Raw genomic sequence first — 20,779 nt, 5'->3', positions numbered from 1 at the left:
CAGACTCTATTATATTTGTCATGGCCATCCAGGTAGGTTACAAACCATAAACCACTACCCTCTCAGCCCAACCATCCAACCAGTTATTTATCCATGTAGTTGGCCACTGATACAGACTGTACATAGCTAGCCCTTCCTTCTTTCCCACTGTAAACCTCCTTATTCCCTTTTCCAAATTCAAATTCAAAGACCACAGCATAAACTGGACATAGCCAACAATGCTACAGAGATGATGTTCAGTTAGGGACATCAGTACAGAATTAACATAACTGACTTAAACAGTCCATTGAATTTCCAGTGCAACAGCTGTATCTGACCATGTCAGCAGCCCCACACAGCAAGTTAAAGCATGAAAACTCTTACATCCAGGCAGAAAAAAATACAGCAATTCCCATAGGCATTAAAAAAAACCATAACATTTACCAAATGTCCATCAACATGGGTAAGTTACCAGATGTCCATCAACAGACATGACACGTAACACAGGGGCAGGAGAAAGGCTGTCCTTCTCCTCCTCTACCCTAGTACACTGCCACTAACTCCTAGCAATTCAACATAAAAATTTAAGTTTTGATGACATACTGGATTTTAGCAACAGAAATTATTTCAAAGATCTCCAAAACTTTACTAAGAAAACATTTTGATAGATACCTGGCTTGAATAAGACATCCCTTCCCAATAACTATTGCCTCTACAGGAAGATCAATTGTGGTGAAAAGAACATCAGGAACTTTTTGCTTCCTGCAGTTGTAACAATAAGTGAGGTGAGCAGGGAATGGCATGTTCAATTCATCGTATGGTATATGGCAAAATCCACAACCTGGTGGTGAAGCTTCTTCAATCCTAAAAATACATTATGGAGAACATACTTAAAACATCTGCATCTTATTAACAATGATCAATACTTACACATGTGTATAAACACCTACAGATACCTCCTCAAATCACACACTGCAGCTATACTCTGCTCCATTATACCAATGTGACAAGTATTGCATTTTATGAACTAGAAGAATAAAATTAGGCTGCACACTACTAGCTAAAACGCTATAAATAAAACTTGCATTGAAACTTGTTATGCAGGGATCAAGAAAAATTATATACAATGACCAATCATTTCTATAAAACTAAAACATTACCGAGCTGGCTTTAGGCACTATGATTTCTAAATATAGTCCATGGTACAAAAGTTGTACAGAGAATTTGCTGTACCAAATACAATGAAAAGTCTCTTTTTCATGGATTGTGTCCAAAAACCTACACAAACCTAATGAGCAGAACATAAACAACACACCAACCATCCTACTGAGAAGCAGCACAATATATATTAACATTGTAAGAAGAATAGCAAGATAATTTCCTAAGATAAGGTATTAGGTAAAACTTGTTATTCACTTAGAACACTTAGTCCCACTTCCCCATAAGAAATATCCAGGAATGACCACTATAAAAATACAAACAAGGAAAGCATAGGCTAACTGCGTCACTGCAAATTTGTTCTGTTTCATAAACAATTCTTCTCAGTGAATTTTGAAGAGATGCCTAAGCAAATCTGACAGATTTGGAACATTAGTTATCACAAACTTTGGCAAATACATTTTGTCTCAAACATGGGCTTTGTCCCGTTTAGTTGTTTTACCGTCCTTTGGCATTTCTAATCTATGCGAAGACTCTTAATAGCACCAAAATACATATTTGGATAAAAATGCCATTTTCTTCATATTATGAACATGACATTTCTTCCTCTGCATGATATAGTGAATACGGAAACAAATATTTTTCTTCTGGCTACAGTTTTCAAAAGTCTATCTACACAAGAAGATGATGGCCTCCTGCTAACAAAGTAAAAGAATAATAAATAATACTATGTTGGCAGGGTTATTATGGAAAAAGTAATGCAAGTGCTAAGGTGTAATAAATAGCCTTACTTATGACTACAATAATCCCTTGAAATATTTGATGACTATCGTGATGAACACATAATAAATTACCAATATGCATGAGTTAATCTAATTATTTTTTCCAAAAAATAACTGTTTGTCAATACTCATTCTTCAAATTTTATTTGCAAGAGCAGAAACAAAGGGAAACTTCATGTTTTTCCTTCAGTTTCATGATTTTGTTCATAAACTTCAACTAAAACATACATCTTCTATAAAAATCTGGCACCATCTTTGTTTTACAACCAAGCTATTTTATCTCCCATACAGCTCTTAAATAGTATATAGAGAGCATATATACACATATTACAGCCATAGCAGGTTTTGGCTTATGTAATTTATCATACATCTGTCATTTTTTATAGTGTGATATAAAGTTGAGAAAGATACCTGAAGAGCAGCAAAGAAAAAAACTGAGTTATGATCTGTGGTTAGTAGTCGAATGTGTTACCTTATTCAGACTGTTAGAAATAAAAACAGAATATCTAATTTGGTGCAGAGTTCCATTACTTCTGTTGTTGTTGTTGTTAGTGAAAAGCAGTAAAGTGGTTGGTCCCGCATCCTGCACTGTAACACTGTAACCTACCCTAATAGAGAAGAACTATCTTGGCTCTGAGGAAAAAAATCAACCTCTCCCTTCTCTGACCCTATGGAAAAGAAGCCAGGCTGCCATGACAACCTTTGTTCCAAACAGCCTTCCATGGTGCCATCCTGAAGAAACCTAGGGTTCAGTACAGCTGCTGTGCCAGACGCGGACAAAATACAGACCTCTTCACTATAAGAGAAAAGAATTACAACAAAGTGAATTCCTACTACTTAGTGCTACTTTTATTTAAAACTATTAGATTAAAAGGCTGGTACAAAAGTCTCAATGAATTCAATATAACTACTAATTTTGTGCATTTGTGCAATTTTATCTATTAAATCTCACAAACAATCCTTTTCCGGTACTTAAGCATTGTATAAGTAAGAGATGCAGAAGGATTGAACAGAAAGACTAAAGAGCTTTGCCCAGTGTGATAAATAATATGCTATAACATCACAAAGGCTAACCAGGTTTAAGTATGGTTTTCAATACTATGGTTAATAATGCAAAGAAATCCAGGCAAGCAACAAAAGCAAAGAAACATTAAAAAAAACCAACGCGTAATTATTTACCACAGTAAAATGGAAGTTGAGAGCCTCATCATCTTATAAACATTCACTCTCAAAATGAAGTTACAACACAACACTGACAAGGGTGATTCTTGGAGGATAAAAAGTAGCAAAAACAGTAAAATTTGACTATGAACAACTACAATAATGGTACATTTAGCATGTAAATTAACTGACCATATTCATGATTTAGCAGAGAAAGCTCTCAGAAGTACAAACTATGATCACAAAGCTTTTAACATTTCTGAAATTGTTAAATAAGAAACAAATCTCTAACATTCAGTACTTAAAATACTATATCGGAAAAAATATGGAGAAAAGCTTTCCCACATTTTCTAGAATTATGCATGTGCCTTTTTAATTTGTTGTTCCTGTTTCCAGAATAATTCTTCATATGTAACATGTCTGGCAGACCAGTACTTACAGACAGAGCCTTGCTCTTTAAGCATGGAATAAAGCTGAAGTGGCAAGTAAACATGGGAACTCTAATAAACTATTTTATCAATGATCAAATACTACCACATTAAATTCCTTAAGCAAAGTGAAAGTGTGAAATAACCCAATAACTGACTGCCTATCCATACTCTGTACATTCTTTCCCCATAGTTAAGGCAGAAAAAAAAAAAACCCACAACCAAAATATTCATGCTTTTTACAAGGAGACTGACAGCCAAAGGAATAAACCTTCCATTTTTAGTGCAAGTTCATCCCTCAGCAATGGAAATTTGCACATTACAGTTCTTAGGTAAATATGGTCTTTAATACACTGAGCAAGACAGGACATAACCAGACAAGGCAGCAGAAGGAATACAAACCATGCCTTGCCTGTAAAGTAAGTTCTCCTGTTTTCCTACTCTACTAGCACAAGCACTTGACTTTCAAAAATTGTTTTCAAGTTTTGTGAAAGATCAATATATTTGGTGGTGATTTTTTTTACCTGCAATGAAGCAATAAATGTGGAGGAGCAACAGACGTGAAGCAATCAATGCTGTGGCTTTCAGACTGATAATTTCTGGTCATCTTACTACTTTACCAACAGAAGGTGTGCACTCATGAAAGCACTGTATAACTGTTATTTATTTCTTCAACTTATCAACTGCAAAGTAAAATGAAACTTCTTCCAACTTCTCTCTTTAAAAAAGCAAATCCTTAGTGCTTTTTTTTCTTTAAAGTATTTAGGCAAAACCAACTTGACAGAAAATAAATTCAGATGTCTGAGTTTGCTTCAGTTACTTTCCTAAAGCAATTCAAAACAACTAGTGAGCCAGAGCACTTTTCTGTTTGATACCAATCAGACATAGCTGGCCCCAAGAGGAGCTCTTCATAGATTACTTTCCGGTGCCAGAAAGAGACACAACCTTTCCTGGGCCAGAGAGAAGGATGAGTAATTAGATGAATCCCAAATTATTTCTCCTGATCTCCAAGCCTCTCACAGAGTTTGTCATTAAGCCACCAAAATACAAAAGATTGGAATTTTCTTAGCCAGAGAGAATACAGTTAAGACACTGGAATTTGGGCCTGAATAGGATGCAGAGCTGGGGAATTCAACCTCAGAAAGACTACTGCAGAGCTGCAGTTTAAAATGTTAAACACTACTGTAGTACTGAAAGATAAAAATAATGACATGCATTTTGCAGAAAGAAAAATAGAACTTTTACACCTAAAGTATTCTAGACCTATGAGGCAGCATATTCTCCTGTAACTTACAATTAATACATTCCTAGTAAAGAACTTGTGCCTTAACTTTTAAGTTTACCGTTTAAGTACTGGTCTGCCAGTTGTTATCTGTCCTGGTTTCAGCTAGGATAGAGTTAATTTTCTTTCCAGTAGCTGCTATAGTGCTGTGTTTTGGATTTAGTATGAGAATAACGTTGCTAACATGCTGATGCTCTAGCTGTTGCTAAGTAGTGCTTACACTAGTCAAGGACTTTTCAGCTTCCCATGCTCTGCCAGGTGCACAAGAAGCTGGGAGGGGGCTCAGCCAAACTGGCCAAAGGGCTCTTCCATACCATATGACATCATGCTCAGTATAGAAACTGGGGGGAGGTGGCCGGGGGGCAGCAATCGCTGCTCGGGGACAGGCTGGGCATTGGTCGGCGGGTGGTGAGCAATTGCATTGTGCATCACTTGTTTTGTACATTCTATTATTATCTCTTCCTCTGCTGTCCTATTAAACTGTCTTTATCTCAACCCACGGGTTTTACTTTTTTTTTTCCGATTCTCCCCTGCCCATCCCATGGGGGGAGAGGGGGGACAGTGAGCAAACAGCTGTGTGATGCTTAGTTGCTGACTGGGTTTAAACCACAACATTATCCAATAATGAAACTGCGATACATATACTTTTAGGAACAGTCTTAACTATTTAGGTAGATTAGGTTTAGAAAACTTTATAGATAAATTAATATCGTTACTACAAAAGCAAATCTGCAGGCTTGAAATTTTTTTAAAAAATAGAAATTGTAATGTTCATTACAAAAAACTTAAAACCCAATAAAAATCCAAACCAAAACATATTTTTAAAAAAGGCAGTGCAACAGTGAAATCTCAGAAAGTTACTTTAACAAACTCTCCAAAGTAGGTATACTAGACAGTACCAACAACTGCGTTGAAATAGTTCATCATTTTTAATCCACTGAAGATGAAATAAATTTTGTGTGGCATTTTGAAAATCAAATCATCATCATGATTTACCAAATGCTAGTTGATTCACTGTAGCCCACTACAGCATGACAACCCAATGCCTTGGCATGGGATTTTATTTCTTGTCTGATTTCTGCCCACCATGCATCTCGTGTCTCCGGTTCATCTGAAAGACAAAGTATAAATCAGTTCACTATTCTGCACTATGTCAACATAAAGCTTCATGCAATTAATCTGAAAAGTCAAATTTTTCATATTCAAGTGTTTTGTTGTATGTGGACACTTTTTATTTCCTAGCTATTGCACTTCAAGCAAACACTAACAGGGCTTTTTCATTAATTTTCTTGTTTATCACCCATGTGAACAGGTTCTGACAAATTACTGCATTCTTGTTGTTGTCCATATGACAGGTAACACCAAAATACTGTAGATACTATTCCAATCTCTGCCCACTTGAAGACCATACTGTCAGTTTCCAACAACATGAGAGCAGCATGTAACTTGCAACAAAGCATCACAGATATTCTGTAACACTGAAAAACTCGTAGTAGTAGTAATAAAACCATATTTGTAGTAACGAAGTAGTATCTTACTTCGGTATACACTTGACATCTTTGAAATGACCTCAACAGTTTTTCCTACTGCAAGCAGTTCTATTAACTAGATTTTAAAAATATTTGTTCAAGACTGTATCACTGATCAAACACACAGCTCTGTGGTCCTTATTTCAGCACTTCTAACTTTGAGAAGCCATAGGTATTTGAAACTACTTCTACATTAACAACATTAAAAAGTACAAGATGTATGTTGACTATGTATTTGTCGATGCTTTTTTGCTTCAGTATCCTGGCAACCGCACCCACCCCCCACCCCCCCCCATGGATTCTAGTTACCTTTATTGTCTTTGAGGTTATATGTTAAAATGTATCCTACCTGTGTTTCTTGAATACTACATTAAAAATGCAAAAAAGAACGCTACTAGAATAAGTTTATGCAATCCATTTATTTTAACTGTTCAGCAATTAGTTCCCAGAACTAAAGCTCTTGTCTCGCAAGCTTTTTACATACTAAGTCAATGAGTATTGTTGTTTACAATTAGAGTTTGTCAACTATTTCTTCTTTCAAAATGGCTTACCTGTACCAATGAACTTAGTTGAAAACTATGTTAATTGTTGATACATAAAATAAGGGGAAAAACAGTAACAAACCATAAGCACTCAGATGCTACAAAGGATTCTGAGTAGATAAGATTCTTATACAATTTCACTGAAATCAGCTGAACTTTGCACAGATACAAACTTCTAGCCGTTGAGATCTCCTTGCTGAATCATAATTTAAAACATCAATGTCAAAACCTGAGATTCACTGGGAACCAATTTTGTACTATCAGGAATATTTATAAATATAGTGTATGATAACCCTACATCATACACTAGGTTCTCTGACAACATGACAAACAAAAATGAAAGATGCAGATATACACATATTTTGAAATTTACTGAAACAAAAATATTGTACAGCAAGATGTATTCATTCATGAATTTACTTCAACTTTTCATTTAGAACTAGGCTTTCAGCTTTCTAAAATAAACTAATGATAATTTTCTAATTAAAAAAAAAGCACAGAGGTATGTATATTCAACTATACCTAACTCTGGATGTTAATGATTGTTTAACTCATAGCACTGTACTGACTAACAGCAGCCTTGGGTATGCAGACTGATGTTTATCCAACCTTTGCTTTAAGAAATGAGCTCTGAACAGAAAAAAAAAAAAAATCTACAGTGAAAGTTCTTAGGAAGGTTCTCCGCAATCAAGACAAAAATATACACATTAAGACACAAAACAGACTAAGGGTTTTCATGAACTGTATCAATCATGTTCCATTATATCAGAGTTCACCTTCAGCAGGTTTCAATGCATTACTAGTAGAATCTTGAGGCACTGCACTCCACTGTTTCTCAACGTGAAAACACTGTGTAAACACTTTCACTGACTGGGAAAATAAAACGCTCGAGATGATACACAGTGATCCTGACTCAGATGGTTGGAGTACCTGCTAGCAAGGTCTCCACTTTTCAGCTTTCAAAAGCTGAGAATCATGCAGAAATAACCCATCACATCACAGGGCTGGAGTTCCCAAGCTCAGCTATGAGAACCATTTGTGGTACACAAAGGAAAGTGGGAGGCAAAATGTCTTCTCTTTTGCGTGTGCAGCTCTGTCTGAACAGAGGCTGTGATTGCTGCCACCAGTTAATGGCAGTAGTGGTAGGTGAACGGAGCAACTTTGGAAATCCATTTTAAGGCAAAGGCTACAACATCTGACAAAATGGAGAGCTGTATGGGAGATGTGAGACCACAAGCACATTCTGTAAATGTTATCACTAACTCTTCATGGTGGAAGGGACACGGATCTTGGGACCAATTCCTCCTTCCCCATCCAATCACTGACAATAAGATTGCTTATCAATGTGTGTTTCTCTCTATAACAGAAAAGTGTTAAGTAGCTGGAAGAGTGGTTCATTGACTATGCAAAACAATTCTTGCTAAATTAGACTTGATCACAGGCAGCTGGCTATAAACATTGACTGAACAGCCACACAAATTCTTGTACTTCATAGAAAAACACCTGCAAAGGAGAAGTAACCTTTTTCTAGACATAAAGACAAAAAAGCCAATTTTACTAAATCATCACCTTCCTCTTCACACCTTTAGGTACCATTTGGCAAAAACTGCTCCTACTTGTCACCTTTCTATGACAAAAAGTGCAAGAAAATGTGAAGTCATGATGAATGAGTTGAAAGTGAGCAACAGGTGAAGCAACTGGGGATGAACAGGGAAAGTGCTGTGGAATAAAGAATAAGATTACAAACAAGAATATGACACTGAAAAGGTATGTAGCCACAGTAAAAACTGAAAACAGAATGAAATGTTGAAAGGGAACAGACAAGCTTAAGGGAAACAGAAAAGGTAGAAACAGTAGTGACGGGTCCCAAACTGTATGCAAACATTTAACTTTCCTACACAAAAATTTATAGTTTAAATTAAGGTTTGAGTTCCTAAGAGTGTTAACACAATCTTCTCACCTAACTTATCTACAAGAACGCCTTATCATAATGGAAAGCACATATTGTGAGGTTCCTCAACACTATGTCTTGCTAAAGCAACATTTAACCCTTTATTCTGAGAATCGGTTCAACATCAGAATTAACAAAACTACAGTAATATAATGGATCATTTTCATTCTTATTAGAGATAAGAATGATTTTCCAGCCATTGACTTCAGTGTTAATAGGTTCAGGCCCAATATCTTTCAAAAAATCCAACAAATTCTCATTGCACAAGTTCAAAAATTTCTATACGAGTCATGCATAAACAACTGTTTGTAAAGAAGACTGGGTCCTCTGCTTAAGACATTTGAGTATTTTTTTTCTTCCAGAAAGAGGCCAAAAATACGTATCGGTATGTTTATATATAAATACTGTACATTCACCGTTTACATAAACTTACCTTTGCATATTAAAACACAAAATGATTGTCTACAATTAAAATCAAACACCATGACATTGCAATAATAAATTGATACAAAACACTGAATGCAGTGCAATATGTAGCATTCATATTCTTCTGACAAATATTTTAACAAGCAGCCTTTTTTGACACATGAGCCACACAATTTCACACGGGGATGCCATTGTAGCATTTACAAGTTTAGTAAAGCTAAGAATTTACATAAACAATTAGAGGAGTTAGGGAAGCAGGATGGCATGTGTCCAGTACACTCCATAAGAGTGTCTGTTGTTTTTTGCTAAGGCAAAAGCTTAAGAACTAAGGGTTTGCAAAGCAGATTCAGCAGACAGTAGCCAGAAACGGTGGGTATTTTGGCGCATGCTTGGATCAGGTGACAGTACAGACTGAAAACTATGGCAGCTCACTGAAATGGTTACAGAAAGTAATGGCCCTGGAATCTAGGTGGAAGCAAAAAGGCAAGCATACATAGCACTCAATCACAAGCTTTTCTAGCAAATCTACCGAGTAGTTTATAGCAAAGTTTATCTACAACTTTAAGCAAAAAAGTTTGCAAAAATTACACTGCTGTTACGCACCCTTTATTGGAAACCAAAGGCTGAATATTAAACCTAGTTTTATTAACGTTTCAAAATTGGCATGATATTTATAACAAAGTGGAAGCAAAGTACACTGTTTCTAGAGTTGAAGACTTGAGAAACAATGTTGTCAACAGTACAGGATTCTATAAAAATTGTGCCAACTCAAACCTCCTCCAACTGAAACTTTCCAAACTTATTTTATTAAACAGCTTTAGAAGATACAAACAGTACTGTATTCATTTTGTGCCCTAAATGTTCTTTGAGCCAGTTCCATCCACCACCAATTCACCTATCTCTTTCCTTCAAAATATGAGGTTGACTTCTATGAGGCTGTATTGTCAATAGGACAACATCCTGTCCTAATCCTGGAGATAACCCTAGACGCTATCAATACTTTCTGATTCATAAGAAGCAACACTTTTCCAAAGTTATTTGCTAGAGATTCGCTTGTACAGGGCCTTTCAAGATTTAGACATAATCTGCATTATGCTAGGTCCAAACAGATTTTTAAAAACTGAAGAAAAATTAAGAAGAATGGTCTCTTGATTACACAAATCATATTCAAGATCCCGAGACAATTACTCTGAAGTAGGAACTGCATGATTCATTTCAACCTATTTTAATATTGTATAATCTAGTAAATATTTACATTTATCATGTAACATTCTGAAATGAGGAGGACAATCATACTTTGAAAGTTTTCACAACCTACAAATGACTTATTGTTCTGTTGTCTCAAAAATGGCAATGGAGACACGAATAATATTCTTTCAAATTCAATCTTTGAGTCTTTCACTTGGTAGAGCCATTATCCACACCTTCCTTATCCCCTTATTCTTGTATCTTCTTCATTAAAACCTATTTATCAGCTTATACAGAAAAAAGTGTGGGATTTTTTTGTAGGTTGGTTTTGTTTTGTTTTTAAGAGACACTTTTGTTAGGTTTACAGGCACCCTTCCCTGGACCTTGAGGTTTAATTTAATCCCCTATGGTTATCCATAAATATTGAAATTTCCTATCATCTTTCTAAAATATTTAACAATTAAATAAGTGTACAAAAAGCCAAATTCTCTCATCTGTGAACTTTAAACACAAAACTTGGGTAGCAAATAACTAAACCTACAACAGACTAACCTAAAACTTTCACAAGATTTTCAAAGCCACTCCATCCTTTTTTAAAAATCACTTCCTATATTCATCTTGAAGACTAAAAGATGTGAAAATGAAAACTTTGCTTATGATATGGCAACTGAAGGAAGTAGATAATTGGGATTTATCAAATGAAAACTAAGGTACACTAAAACAGCAGAAAACAATGCAATCACACCACCAAAGAGAACAGGTACACTTACTCCTACAAAGCTTAAACTATAGACAAAACATCCAGCCTGGAGAGTAGTACTGAGTCAGTGCTTTTCTGCCAGATGAGGTCAAAAAGCATGTATCTCACTTCTCAAGCCCAAACTGCTGAATGTGCAAAAAATCAGGTTTAGGTTTGGATGAAGAAACAATTTTAAGAACACTTAGGATTAAAACTGCATCCAGCTTTCATGCGTTTACAGGATGAGATATTTCAGCTGGCTGATTGAACACAAAACCATTCATTTGCAGGGCTAGTTTTCTATGGGGTCAGTCAAGCCAAATCACTACACGACCACCAGAAGACTGCAAGAACACATGGCAGAAATTGTACAGAAAAGCAGCATCATTCCTTCCAGTGGCAGCTCACTATTGAGGATTGTTAGCTTTAATACCAAGATATACCCCAAGATGGAGAAGAGGCGCAGTGTTCCTCTTAGAAACATTCCCATCAAAACTCCTGAATTATTTTCTTATATTCCAAATTCCATGAAAAAACCTACATCACTGCTAGCAGACTAGAGAATACTCTGTTTTTTCTTACAAAATTAAAAAAAATTAAGTTACTTTAAGTATGAAACAGAATTAACAGAATGTCCCCAGCTTCTGTATCTCTGATATGGGTGAATGTATTTGTAATTTAGGCAGAAACATATGGAATTATACTTCCATTAAGGAATTTTAAAATGGATCAGGAGATGTTTTTACCTATCTCACCCCTAAAAAGGAATTATAAAAATCCTAATTCAAAGTTTGGCTTTTGGAATCCTACCTTAACTTCTAATCAGCTAACTCTTTCAGACATATATTCCTGAATGACTTTAAATCCTCAACACCCCCGACAGCAAGCCTTGCAATGTCTCCCTGCGTTTGTTCCTCATCTCAAGTAAATATTCCTTGGAACAGTTTAAATGCTCGGATACCTAAAGATTAGCATCTTGTAAGTCTTATGACTGACATCACTAAACACAATATTTCATATAGTCCACTGTGACCTAAACTAATTCAAACTTTGTTCTAATCTAAAGAGAATGTCCCAAATTAAAAAGAGAGAGTAACTACTTGGATTTTCACACTGAAAAAAGGCAGACCTCCACTGTTCTACACTTTGCCTATCAGTCACACATTGCAAGTTACATATGTAATTGATCTTAGGAATAGACATGCAAGAATCACTTGGACAGACTACAGCATAATTTAACCTTTTCTAAATATTAAAAGTAATCTTTGAGGCAATAGTTTTCCATAAACTGGTTCAACAAAATCTGCTGCATATACCACCAAGCATTAACTACACAGCCATAACAGTAACACATCCTATAACTTTTGCTTTTAATCATAGATGACAGTCTAATAGGAACAGCCCAAGCTGCAAAAAAGTATCACCTTCAAAAAAAAATATCCTGCGATAATACTAAAACTGCAGTAATAATTTAATTTATAGCTAAAGGAAACCACCATGTGATACAACTTCAATAAATTTTTTAAAAACTAAAATAGAATCAAAAGATACAGCGTTTGAATTTAAAAAATGTTCAAAGTATTTATATGTGTACATATTAAAAATTAAACTACTAAGATAACACTTAAAAATAAAGGTTTAAACTTCACCATAATTCCTTAGAATTATAGAAGTTCAAAAGTACTGCCCAGACATAACAAAATGTTAAATATCGGAAATTAATTTGCCTCAGGAAAACTGATGTGCTAGGCCTAAATATGTAACTTTGTCACTCCAGCTTTTAGTTATTATTTCGATCAGTCATTCATCCTATAACGGTAAAGTCCTCACAGCTGTGCACAAGGTTCCTCTAATCATAAGATGAGTGGGACACTAAAGAAGATCTAGGAATCTGTTTTAATTGATCCTATTATAGTAACAAGGGCAAGGTCTGCCACTTTGAAGAGCTGCTGGGTAATAAATTACTTATTCTATCTTGTAGCTCTCTGTTGCTTTGTCATCTTGGCATAATAAATACAACCTATTTTGAAACATGAGCAATCTTCAAAGGACATCTTCAAATGACAGCAACAAAGGGGATATTACCCAAAGCTAGAGACACTATGCTGTAACAAGACAGGTCTTCTTAAACCACATTTTACCTATTTTATAACTAGTATCACAAAATGAACTACAAGTATGATTTAAAGCTTTAAACAAGCCAAACTATCTGGAACCTTAAAACAAGCAACAATAATACTAATTTATCTAACACAGTCCTTGAAAGAAACATACAAAATTTTCAACACAAAAAAACCTAATCTCTCAACAAACACAGATAGATGTTCAAGATTGCCGCTTTCTTGCTGACTGCCACACAGACTATCTACCTCACTGCACAACTGCAGAAAATGGGATGGCATTATTTGGCAGGAACTGATACTGCCTCTGCATTTCCTATTCATTGTTTACACTCCTCAGGCTTTTACTTGTTACATTCACAGAACCTCTGCATTCATTATTTCTATGCACTCACAACAGTTTACTTTGTTTTGAGACAAACTAGTCAGAGAAGGCGCTCTAAACTTCTGGGTCCAAGGAGCCTTTCCTCCAGTGCCTTTTGGAGTGAGTTCAGGACCTCAATGAGATCGCAATGAGAGAGACCAAAACCTAAAAACTTACAAAAACCACTGAAAATATTAGTGCAAAAGATCAAAGACAAATTGCACTAAGAGAATCCAAAGTACAAACTAAACCAGGGAAAAAAAACAAAACAAAAAAGCAAAACAAAACAAAAACCCAACACACCTGATATTACTTTGTAAGAAACAAGGCATATTGAGGAACTTCAGTCTTAGCACTTAGAAGGAAAATCTTTTGTGCCTAATTCAGTTCAGATAATGATCTTATCCATTAACATTTAACCACAGTTATTTCTACAATCCTGTTATGGTCAGTTAGAACTTGTGTTATCTGCCATTTTCCTACAATACTGACCGTAGACATTTTACAAGGACATGTACCTGTAATTACATAGGAGTTAAGAAGGTGTCCTCTCACCTAGAATCATTCTAGTTTTCTTCTAAAAATAATACATTTTGAGCCAGGCAAGAAGCTCTACAACTGTATCTTTGCAACCACAGAGTGACACATCATAAGGCCGAAAAAACTCATTGCAATCCATGAAGGAAATTATATCAAGATAACAGTTTTAGTCAAGCCCCATATTTTGAAATTAGGAAGAGTTACATGCAAGAATAACAATTTTCCGCAAGACCAAGGTTCTCTCTCTTAGGTACCATCAATTCAAAAACAAACTGTAGTGGTGCGATAAGCAACAGCTTTATTGGAGCATTTGTGCAGTGAAAAGTCTATGACGGCTTTCACACCATTAGCCAAATCTCAGGGAGACTTTTAAATCAATATGAACAGATTAAATAGCATTACTTACTATTAGGCAAAGAATTCTAAAACAAAGATTTTAAATGCCAAGTTTATTAATTTATGAATCTCTAACAGAACGCAGGAATACTATTCTATACTCACTGACAGTGACCACCTTTTGTACAGTTACATAAATATCTACTCAGAACTCTCCAAAAGAAAAATAATGCACAGTCCCAAAGAAAAGTATTTCATTAATATAAGGATGCATCTGCTTCAAAAAAGAATATTCAAACACCATTCACATTAACCATAAAAACCATTTAGGAATATTCACTCCTCTGGAAATGTTGCAGAAAAGTAGAGTAAAATATTACTGAAAAACATCACACCCCTCACTCTGTTCAGAAAAGCCTGACAACTGCCTTAACCTCCCATTATCTTATCAACATACACTGATGTACAAGAAGTCAACCTGGAAATTCTCCAAGAAAAGGCGAGAGGTCAAGCTTAAAATGTTGTTTTTCTACTAGTTCTGAATGATAGCCACATCAGACACTAGCAAAAACATTCTGACATTTTCTACTGTGTTCTTACAAACATGCCACATTTACAGCCCAGATAGCAGTATGAAATGTGATTTGCATATTCACTGTATGTTTGTATTTCTGTGAAAGAAAAGCATTCAGTTACAGAACCAAAACATATTCAAGCTTTCCTCTTGCATTTCCTCATATACAAAACCAGAGTTCTGGAGAATTTCACACTCCAACAGCAAGTCTGGATATCACACAAGGAGCTCAGGAGATCCTTAGGAATTTTATCAACAATCTTTTCTCCTTCCATGTTTCTGACTACTGGAGCTGAAGAATCACTGATGAAGCAGCTCCCTGAATGAGGAGTTTAAAAATGTAATTATGTGAGAACACTGTATATGTTAGTGCTATGAAACAGCTGTACACAAAAGCAGTCTCTATTCAACAAGTTCCTTAAGGAATTCTTAAGGAATTCCTAAATTCTAAATTCCTAAATTCTTAAGGAACCTTTCCTCGCTTTATTTAACCTCAGGGAGAAACTTTAACGAAGATCCAGTCTTCTGGATCCAGGATTCCTTTCATATTTTTATATTTATAGTACACCTTTAACATCCTTTTTCCAGGACAGCACCAGAATATTTCTTCCACTCTATTATGTGCCCACTTTTCTAGAAATCTGTGCTCTTGTGTCTCTACTTTTATTTTGCAGATTCATCTTGATCATCACCTTTTCCTAATTTTACAAACATTTAAACAATTTTGTCATTGAACTATATACAATTCCCAGATTTTTAAGTAGTTTCTCTTCCATTCATCAAATAAAGTCAGTCTTTACTTCCATGTCTGATTTTCAAGCATCTTCAAATCTCTGACTTTTCACCACCATCAGGTGGTCCTGTTGTATCTTACACACTTAATTAAACAAACCTCCTTGCCATTGGCAAAAAAAAAGAAATATCCTTCTATGCTACATAGGTTACTAGCAAGCTTAAATGAAGCCTGAACATTTTCAAAAAGGAACATAATTTACCCTACTTATAGTTGTGATTACATTCTCGCTAATGTGAGTGTAATGTAAAGAGGTAGTATTGTTTTCCTTAAGCTGTATAAATCCTTGCTCTCCTTCAGGCCAACTCTTAGCCAGCAATAGAGTTGGCAAGAAAGCTCTGGAAGGGGCAGGTGAATAGAAATCATCTTTGTTTTCTCAATGGTAGCAGATCTGCACAGCATATTCATTATTTCAGTCTAAGACAGAGTTAACTTGTATGTAATCTGCACCTCTACTATCCACCACACATCATATTTAACGCCTGATCTACTCTCTTCCTCCTTTCTTCTTTGTTCAGCAACACACCTAGCACTGCAAAAGAAACATACTTCCAGGAATATGAGCATAACCTGCCCAGTCCCTAACCAGCAGGATTAATCAAGACTGTTACTACAGAGCTGCTGGCACATGTCAAGGCAACAGAAATACAAACAGTTCTCAGTGAGGTATTAAATCTAAAATTACTGTTTAGTTTAGACCTCTCTACTCCAAAAGTTTTGGGTAACAACCACCTCTGGGGGTGGGGGTGTGTGTGTGTATATATATATATATGCCTTCTTTTTCCTGTAATCTCTAAAAAATTTAGGCTACTGTTTTAGATATTCTGTCAAGAAACGAATTCATTACTTCCCCTTAGCTTCCTAGGCTTACATTTCTGGATCACTTTTTAGCCTAGCTCAATATATGTTTAGTGTCTGTACATAACTCATTTACTCTATTATTCTAATACATTTTTTCCATGGTAACATCCTACTAAATACTACCTCGAAGAAGCAACAATTAATGCAAACTTTTCAAGGTAGAACACAAGATGCAAAATTTCAACACATTTTTAACACCTTGGATCAAACTATGCTATATCAGTAACAGATCTGAGAATTTCATAGTATAATTTTCATAGGGAAAGTAAAATTAATTTTAAAATATATTACTTCAGAACAAGCAAATAAAACCAACAAAAATAGAAAACCTCATAATTATAATGTCACAGGATGCTCACTGTAGCAAGGAACAAGGATACAAAAATGAGTCAATAGTTTTAGGCACTGCCTATTATTGAACTATTTGTAAAGTGAAAAATGTATATAGATAATTTAAACTGAAGTTCAGAGCATGACACTGCAATTTCCAAAGACAAATCACACAGAGCTGCACTGCAACAGTGAAGTACCAAGAAGGAAAGTTTTTTTCCAGGGAAACAAACCCCCAGAGGTCAGCTTTATGCCTTTCTACTGTGCCAGCTTTAAAATCACCAAAGTTTGGCAAGCTCTGCTGGCTTGGATATTATATGCAGAGAAGTTATGCCTTTCTTTTTTCCAAAGCATGCTACGTTTCCAGAGGAAAGGGGGGGGGGGGGGGGGAAGTCTTTATTTCCCCCATAAGAGGCCAGCACACTCTGTAGCTTTTATGTAGACTGTATCATCAACTCATCCATTCTCTCTGCAGGTGTATAAAGAAGTTACACACTTTGATCCCTAAAACTGCATAAAAAAATAGAATATTGGGTGATTAAAAAGTTCAAATCATTATGCTGTAAGTCCTGCAAGCTGTCTGCATTTTACAGTACAAAACTTATGAACCAACAAATTCTGGACTACACACTACCCTTCCTTCTCTTTAAACAGATCGTCCTCTTCATCTATTTTCCATTCTCTCGGACAATGTTTATGTCTATTATTTAGAACAAACACATTCATCAGTTTCCTGAAATTAACAGAAGTACAGCCATCATTGAAGAAAGTGCAAGCTCATGCAAAACAAAATAAAACCAATGAACAGCCCCCCCCCCCCAAATCAAACCAACCAATCAAAAAGAAAATTACTTTAAAAAAAAACCATACCTGACATGATCCCAACTGTAAAAATAAGAATCCATTCTCTTTCCCTAAATTATTTGCTTCATGGACACTGAGCTGAAAGCTACTACAAAATAATAATCTGAACATTCAGCTTTCCAGATTGATATTAAATTATTCTTAGCAATACTATTTTATACTAAAACAATGTTTTGCAATTTTAAAGAAAGCCTTTAACAACATTAAAACAAGACATTTAGGCATTTGATGGTTAAACAGATTTAAATTTGAAGCATTAACCTAAATATCCTACAGCATTTCTAAGAACTTCACTGAGCTGCCATAATTTCTGTCAGCATATGTAGTACTGAATGACTAGTAAAATACCTGAATTGAAACTATTCCAGTCTAGCAGTTTGTATGATCTTGTGTTACCCATAATTCCGACAAAGGCTGAGTTCAAAACAGCAAATTAGTAGATCAGTTATAGGAGCAGAATAGTGAAAAAAAACTACCAACAAGAACACAATTGACAACACCACTCCACAGGAACTGGAAAGACACAGACAGCAGAGTTAATAAGAGGCTGAAATAGAAAGGGAAAAAAGGAGCATGCTATAGCAATCTAGCACTAGCCGTGATCAAAGTGTACAGTATATAGCAATTATTGTCTTATTGGTAAGTTCTCAACCCACCCCTTCAAATGTTCTTTCCTCTTCTATGTTTTCCTGTTTATTCATTTGCCAGTTTATTTGCTTCCTTTGACATTTTACAGACTTATTTGACTCAAATGCTTAATATGATCATCACTGTATCAGGAATTTTTTTTCTACTTCTTCACCTTTCCTCCCATAGCCATGTGCCCACTTTTGTTTTCATTGTTTTGCAATATACTGAGTTCAAAGTATCATGCATCTTACATTCACTTGTCAGGAGCAATCTACAAGTCCCACAAAAACACTGCAAAGAGCCACTTAGTTGTGCAAATATGCATCTCCTCCTATTTCTTTCCCTGCTTTCATTCAGTTGGTAAAAATAAAGGAGTGCATAATGCAAGGAATTAGTTTTTAAAACTTCTGAGCATAATTGATTTTTTTTTCATTTTAAATAAATTTATCACACAGGAAGTTTTGCACATAAGTGACCTGTATCAGAAATCTGTTGAAAATACAGACGCCTAAGACAACTTTGTGGCAAAGAAAGGGAGGACCCACGTATAAATTATACTTTGACATTTATCTTAATCTTTTCTCCACTGTGTAAATAAATCCTAAAAATAGGAAAAAAAGAACAATACTGTGTACTCATATGCTTTAAAAAAATCCCGTCGTTCTTTTTAAGTCAAATTAAGTCTCAGATTTTATTTCATGTTGTCAGTTTACTGAATCTTTAGATGAGCAACGATCTACCTGCTTGCAGAATTACTTGCCTTGGGCCACAGTAAGAAGAAAGAAAAGGAAAAAAATATATATTTTTAATTGCTTTTAAAGATGCATATGCACAAACTTTGTTTTATTACTCCTGACTAGTGCATGCAAAACCACTACAGGTGCTATTTTTTACTCTCCTCTGTCTGCATTTTTAAGTATTCTGTTAACTCCAACTTTTTACAGAGTATTCCTTGTCTTGTCTCAGTGAATATAACAACAAAGTCTTCAGAGTCAAAAGTCACTTAATTCTGATGTCAGAACTAGGACATGCAAAATACACCTGTTCCAGTACCGGGGTTCCCAGGTAAATATTAAATAAAAGTCTTAAAGGACTGTTCACCATATGTTTTTAAGAACAGAAACAAAGCTGTAAAGGTTTTATCAAAAGAGGTTAAAAACATGTATGGAGCTAAATTGTAGTCATTAGTCCTTAAGGATTTCAAGGAGCTGAAAATTAGAAAACATTCATAGTTAAGATCAAGTATTTAATCTTATTTTTGTTTGAATGGAAAAATTGCATCAAGTTTTAATATTAAAAGTGGTAAAAAATAATTAAACCCTCAATAATTCAAAGACAGGTTTTAGTGCAAAGTTACTGGATTCAAAGTACTTTATTAATTCATTAACTTGTTGAAAAGTTTCTCACTAAAAACATACTCTCTGAATGACTGTTATTTTTCAAGCTTAAATGATTGTCTGAAAAATATTGTTTTTAATATACATTGTTAGAATAGATTTGTATCTATCCAAATAGTGATACATTATAAAGTTATAAAGACTAGAAGTACGCGATCATTACAACTGGACTTGGGCAAAGAAGTTGTTATTGTGTTAACATACCAGGATTGTGAATGCGATCCAGGAGCTTCACAGACCGTGCACTAACAACACCACCAACATGGACTAGGAAGCCTGGTGGAAAGGTCGTCAAGGTAAAAAATGGAAATTCCTGTTATGATTAAAAACAAACATCAAATGACTGCTTACCGACCACTGCTGACTGCCAATAAACATGCAGTGAATTGATAATTTCCCTGAAATACAAGCAAAGCAGCTACATAAGGCCAAACATGTCCTTCAGGCTTACTAAGCACTATGTAACCATATGTCTTCATATACCCATAGTATAATAAAAGCAGAGATATTATACAATGTAAGAATACTTTTCCCCCATAGAGTTGTATCTCAGCACAATATTAATAAATAATCAAAACTTTACACATTTGTGTTAGCAAAGCCTCTATTGGTCCACTTTTAGGATGGCAGCTAAACAACATAATTCTACTCTCATTAGCTGATACAAAATAAAGGAACATTTTTCTCCATTTTTTAGGTCTTATTGTTACAGCTGACTGCAGTTTAATCCTGAAGCACAGGGTAAAACAAACTGTAGTCTTGCAAAAATGATGAATGTCTTATTACAGGAAAACATACCTAAAAA

The 20,779-nt window shown here is 35.2% G+C and overlaps 1 protein-coding gene across 13 annotated transcripts in view; it reads right to left on the bottom strand.

Moving 5' to 3' along the window:
• C2CD5 (C2 calcium dependent domain containing 5) overlaps positions 1–20,779 on the bottom strand; it is a 70,416-nt gene that overhangs the window by 23,128 nt on the left and 26,509 nt on the right. For 8 of the 13 annotated variants that reach the window (XR_012044436.1, XR_012044437.1, XM_072875033.1 and 5 more), the window contains 4 exons: positions 20,179–20,287; positions 5,787–5,901; positions 2,527–2,715; positions 652–843 (listed from right to left, as the gene is read on the bottom strand). Coding sequence is in view for 11 of the 13 variants with exons in the window: in XM_072875033.1 (XP_072731134.1) it covers positions 652–843; positions 2,527–2,715; positions 5,787–5,901; positions 20,179–20,287 (605 nt within the window). In the remaining 2 variants the exon portion in view is untranslated. The remainder of the gene's footprint in view (positions 1–651; positions 844–2,526; positions 2,716–5,786; positions 5,902–20,178; positions 20,288–20,779) is intronic. The other 5 variants (XM_072875084.1, XM_072875015.1, XM_072875042.1 and 2 more) reach the window with 1 other exon arrangement.

The sequence above is a fragment of the Ciconia boyciana genome, chromosome 1 (genome assembly GCF_034638445.1).
Source record: "Ciconia boyciana chromosome 1, ASM3463844v1, whole genome shotgun sequence".
Lineage (NCBI taxonomy): Eukaryota > Metazoa > Chordata > Aves > Ciconiiformes > Ciconiidae > Ciconia > Ciconia boyciana.
The sequence above is the reverse complement of the archived record's forward strand: the minus strand, read 5'-3'. Positions and strand labels throughout refer to the sequence as shown.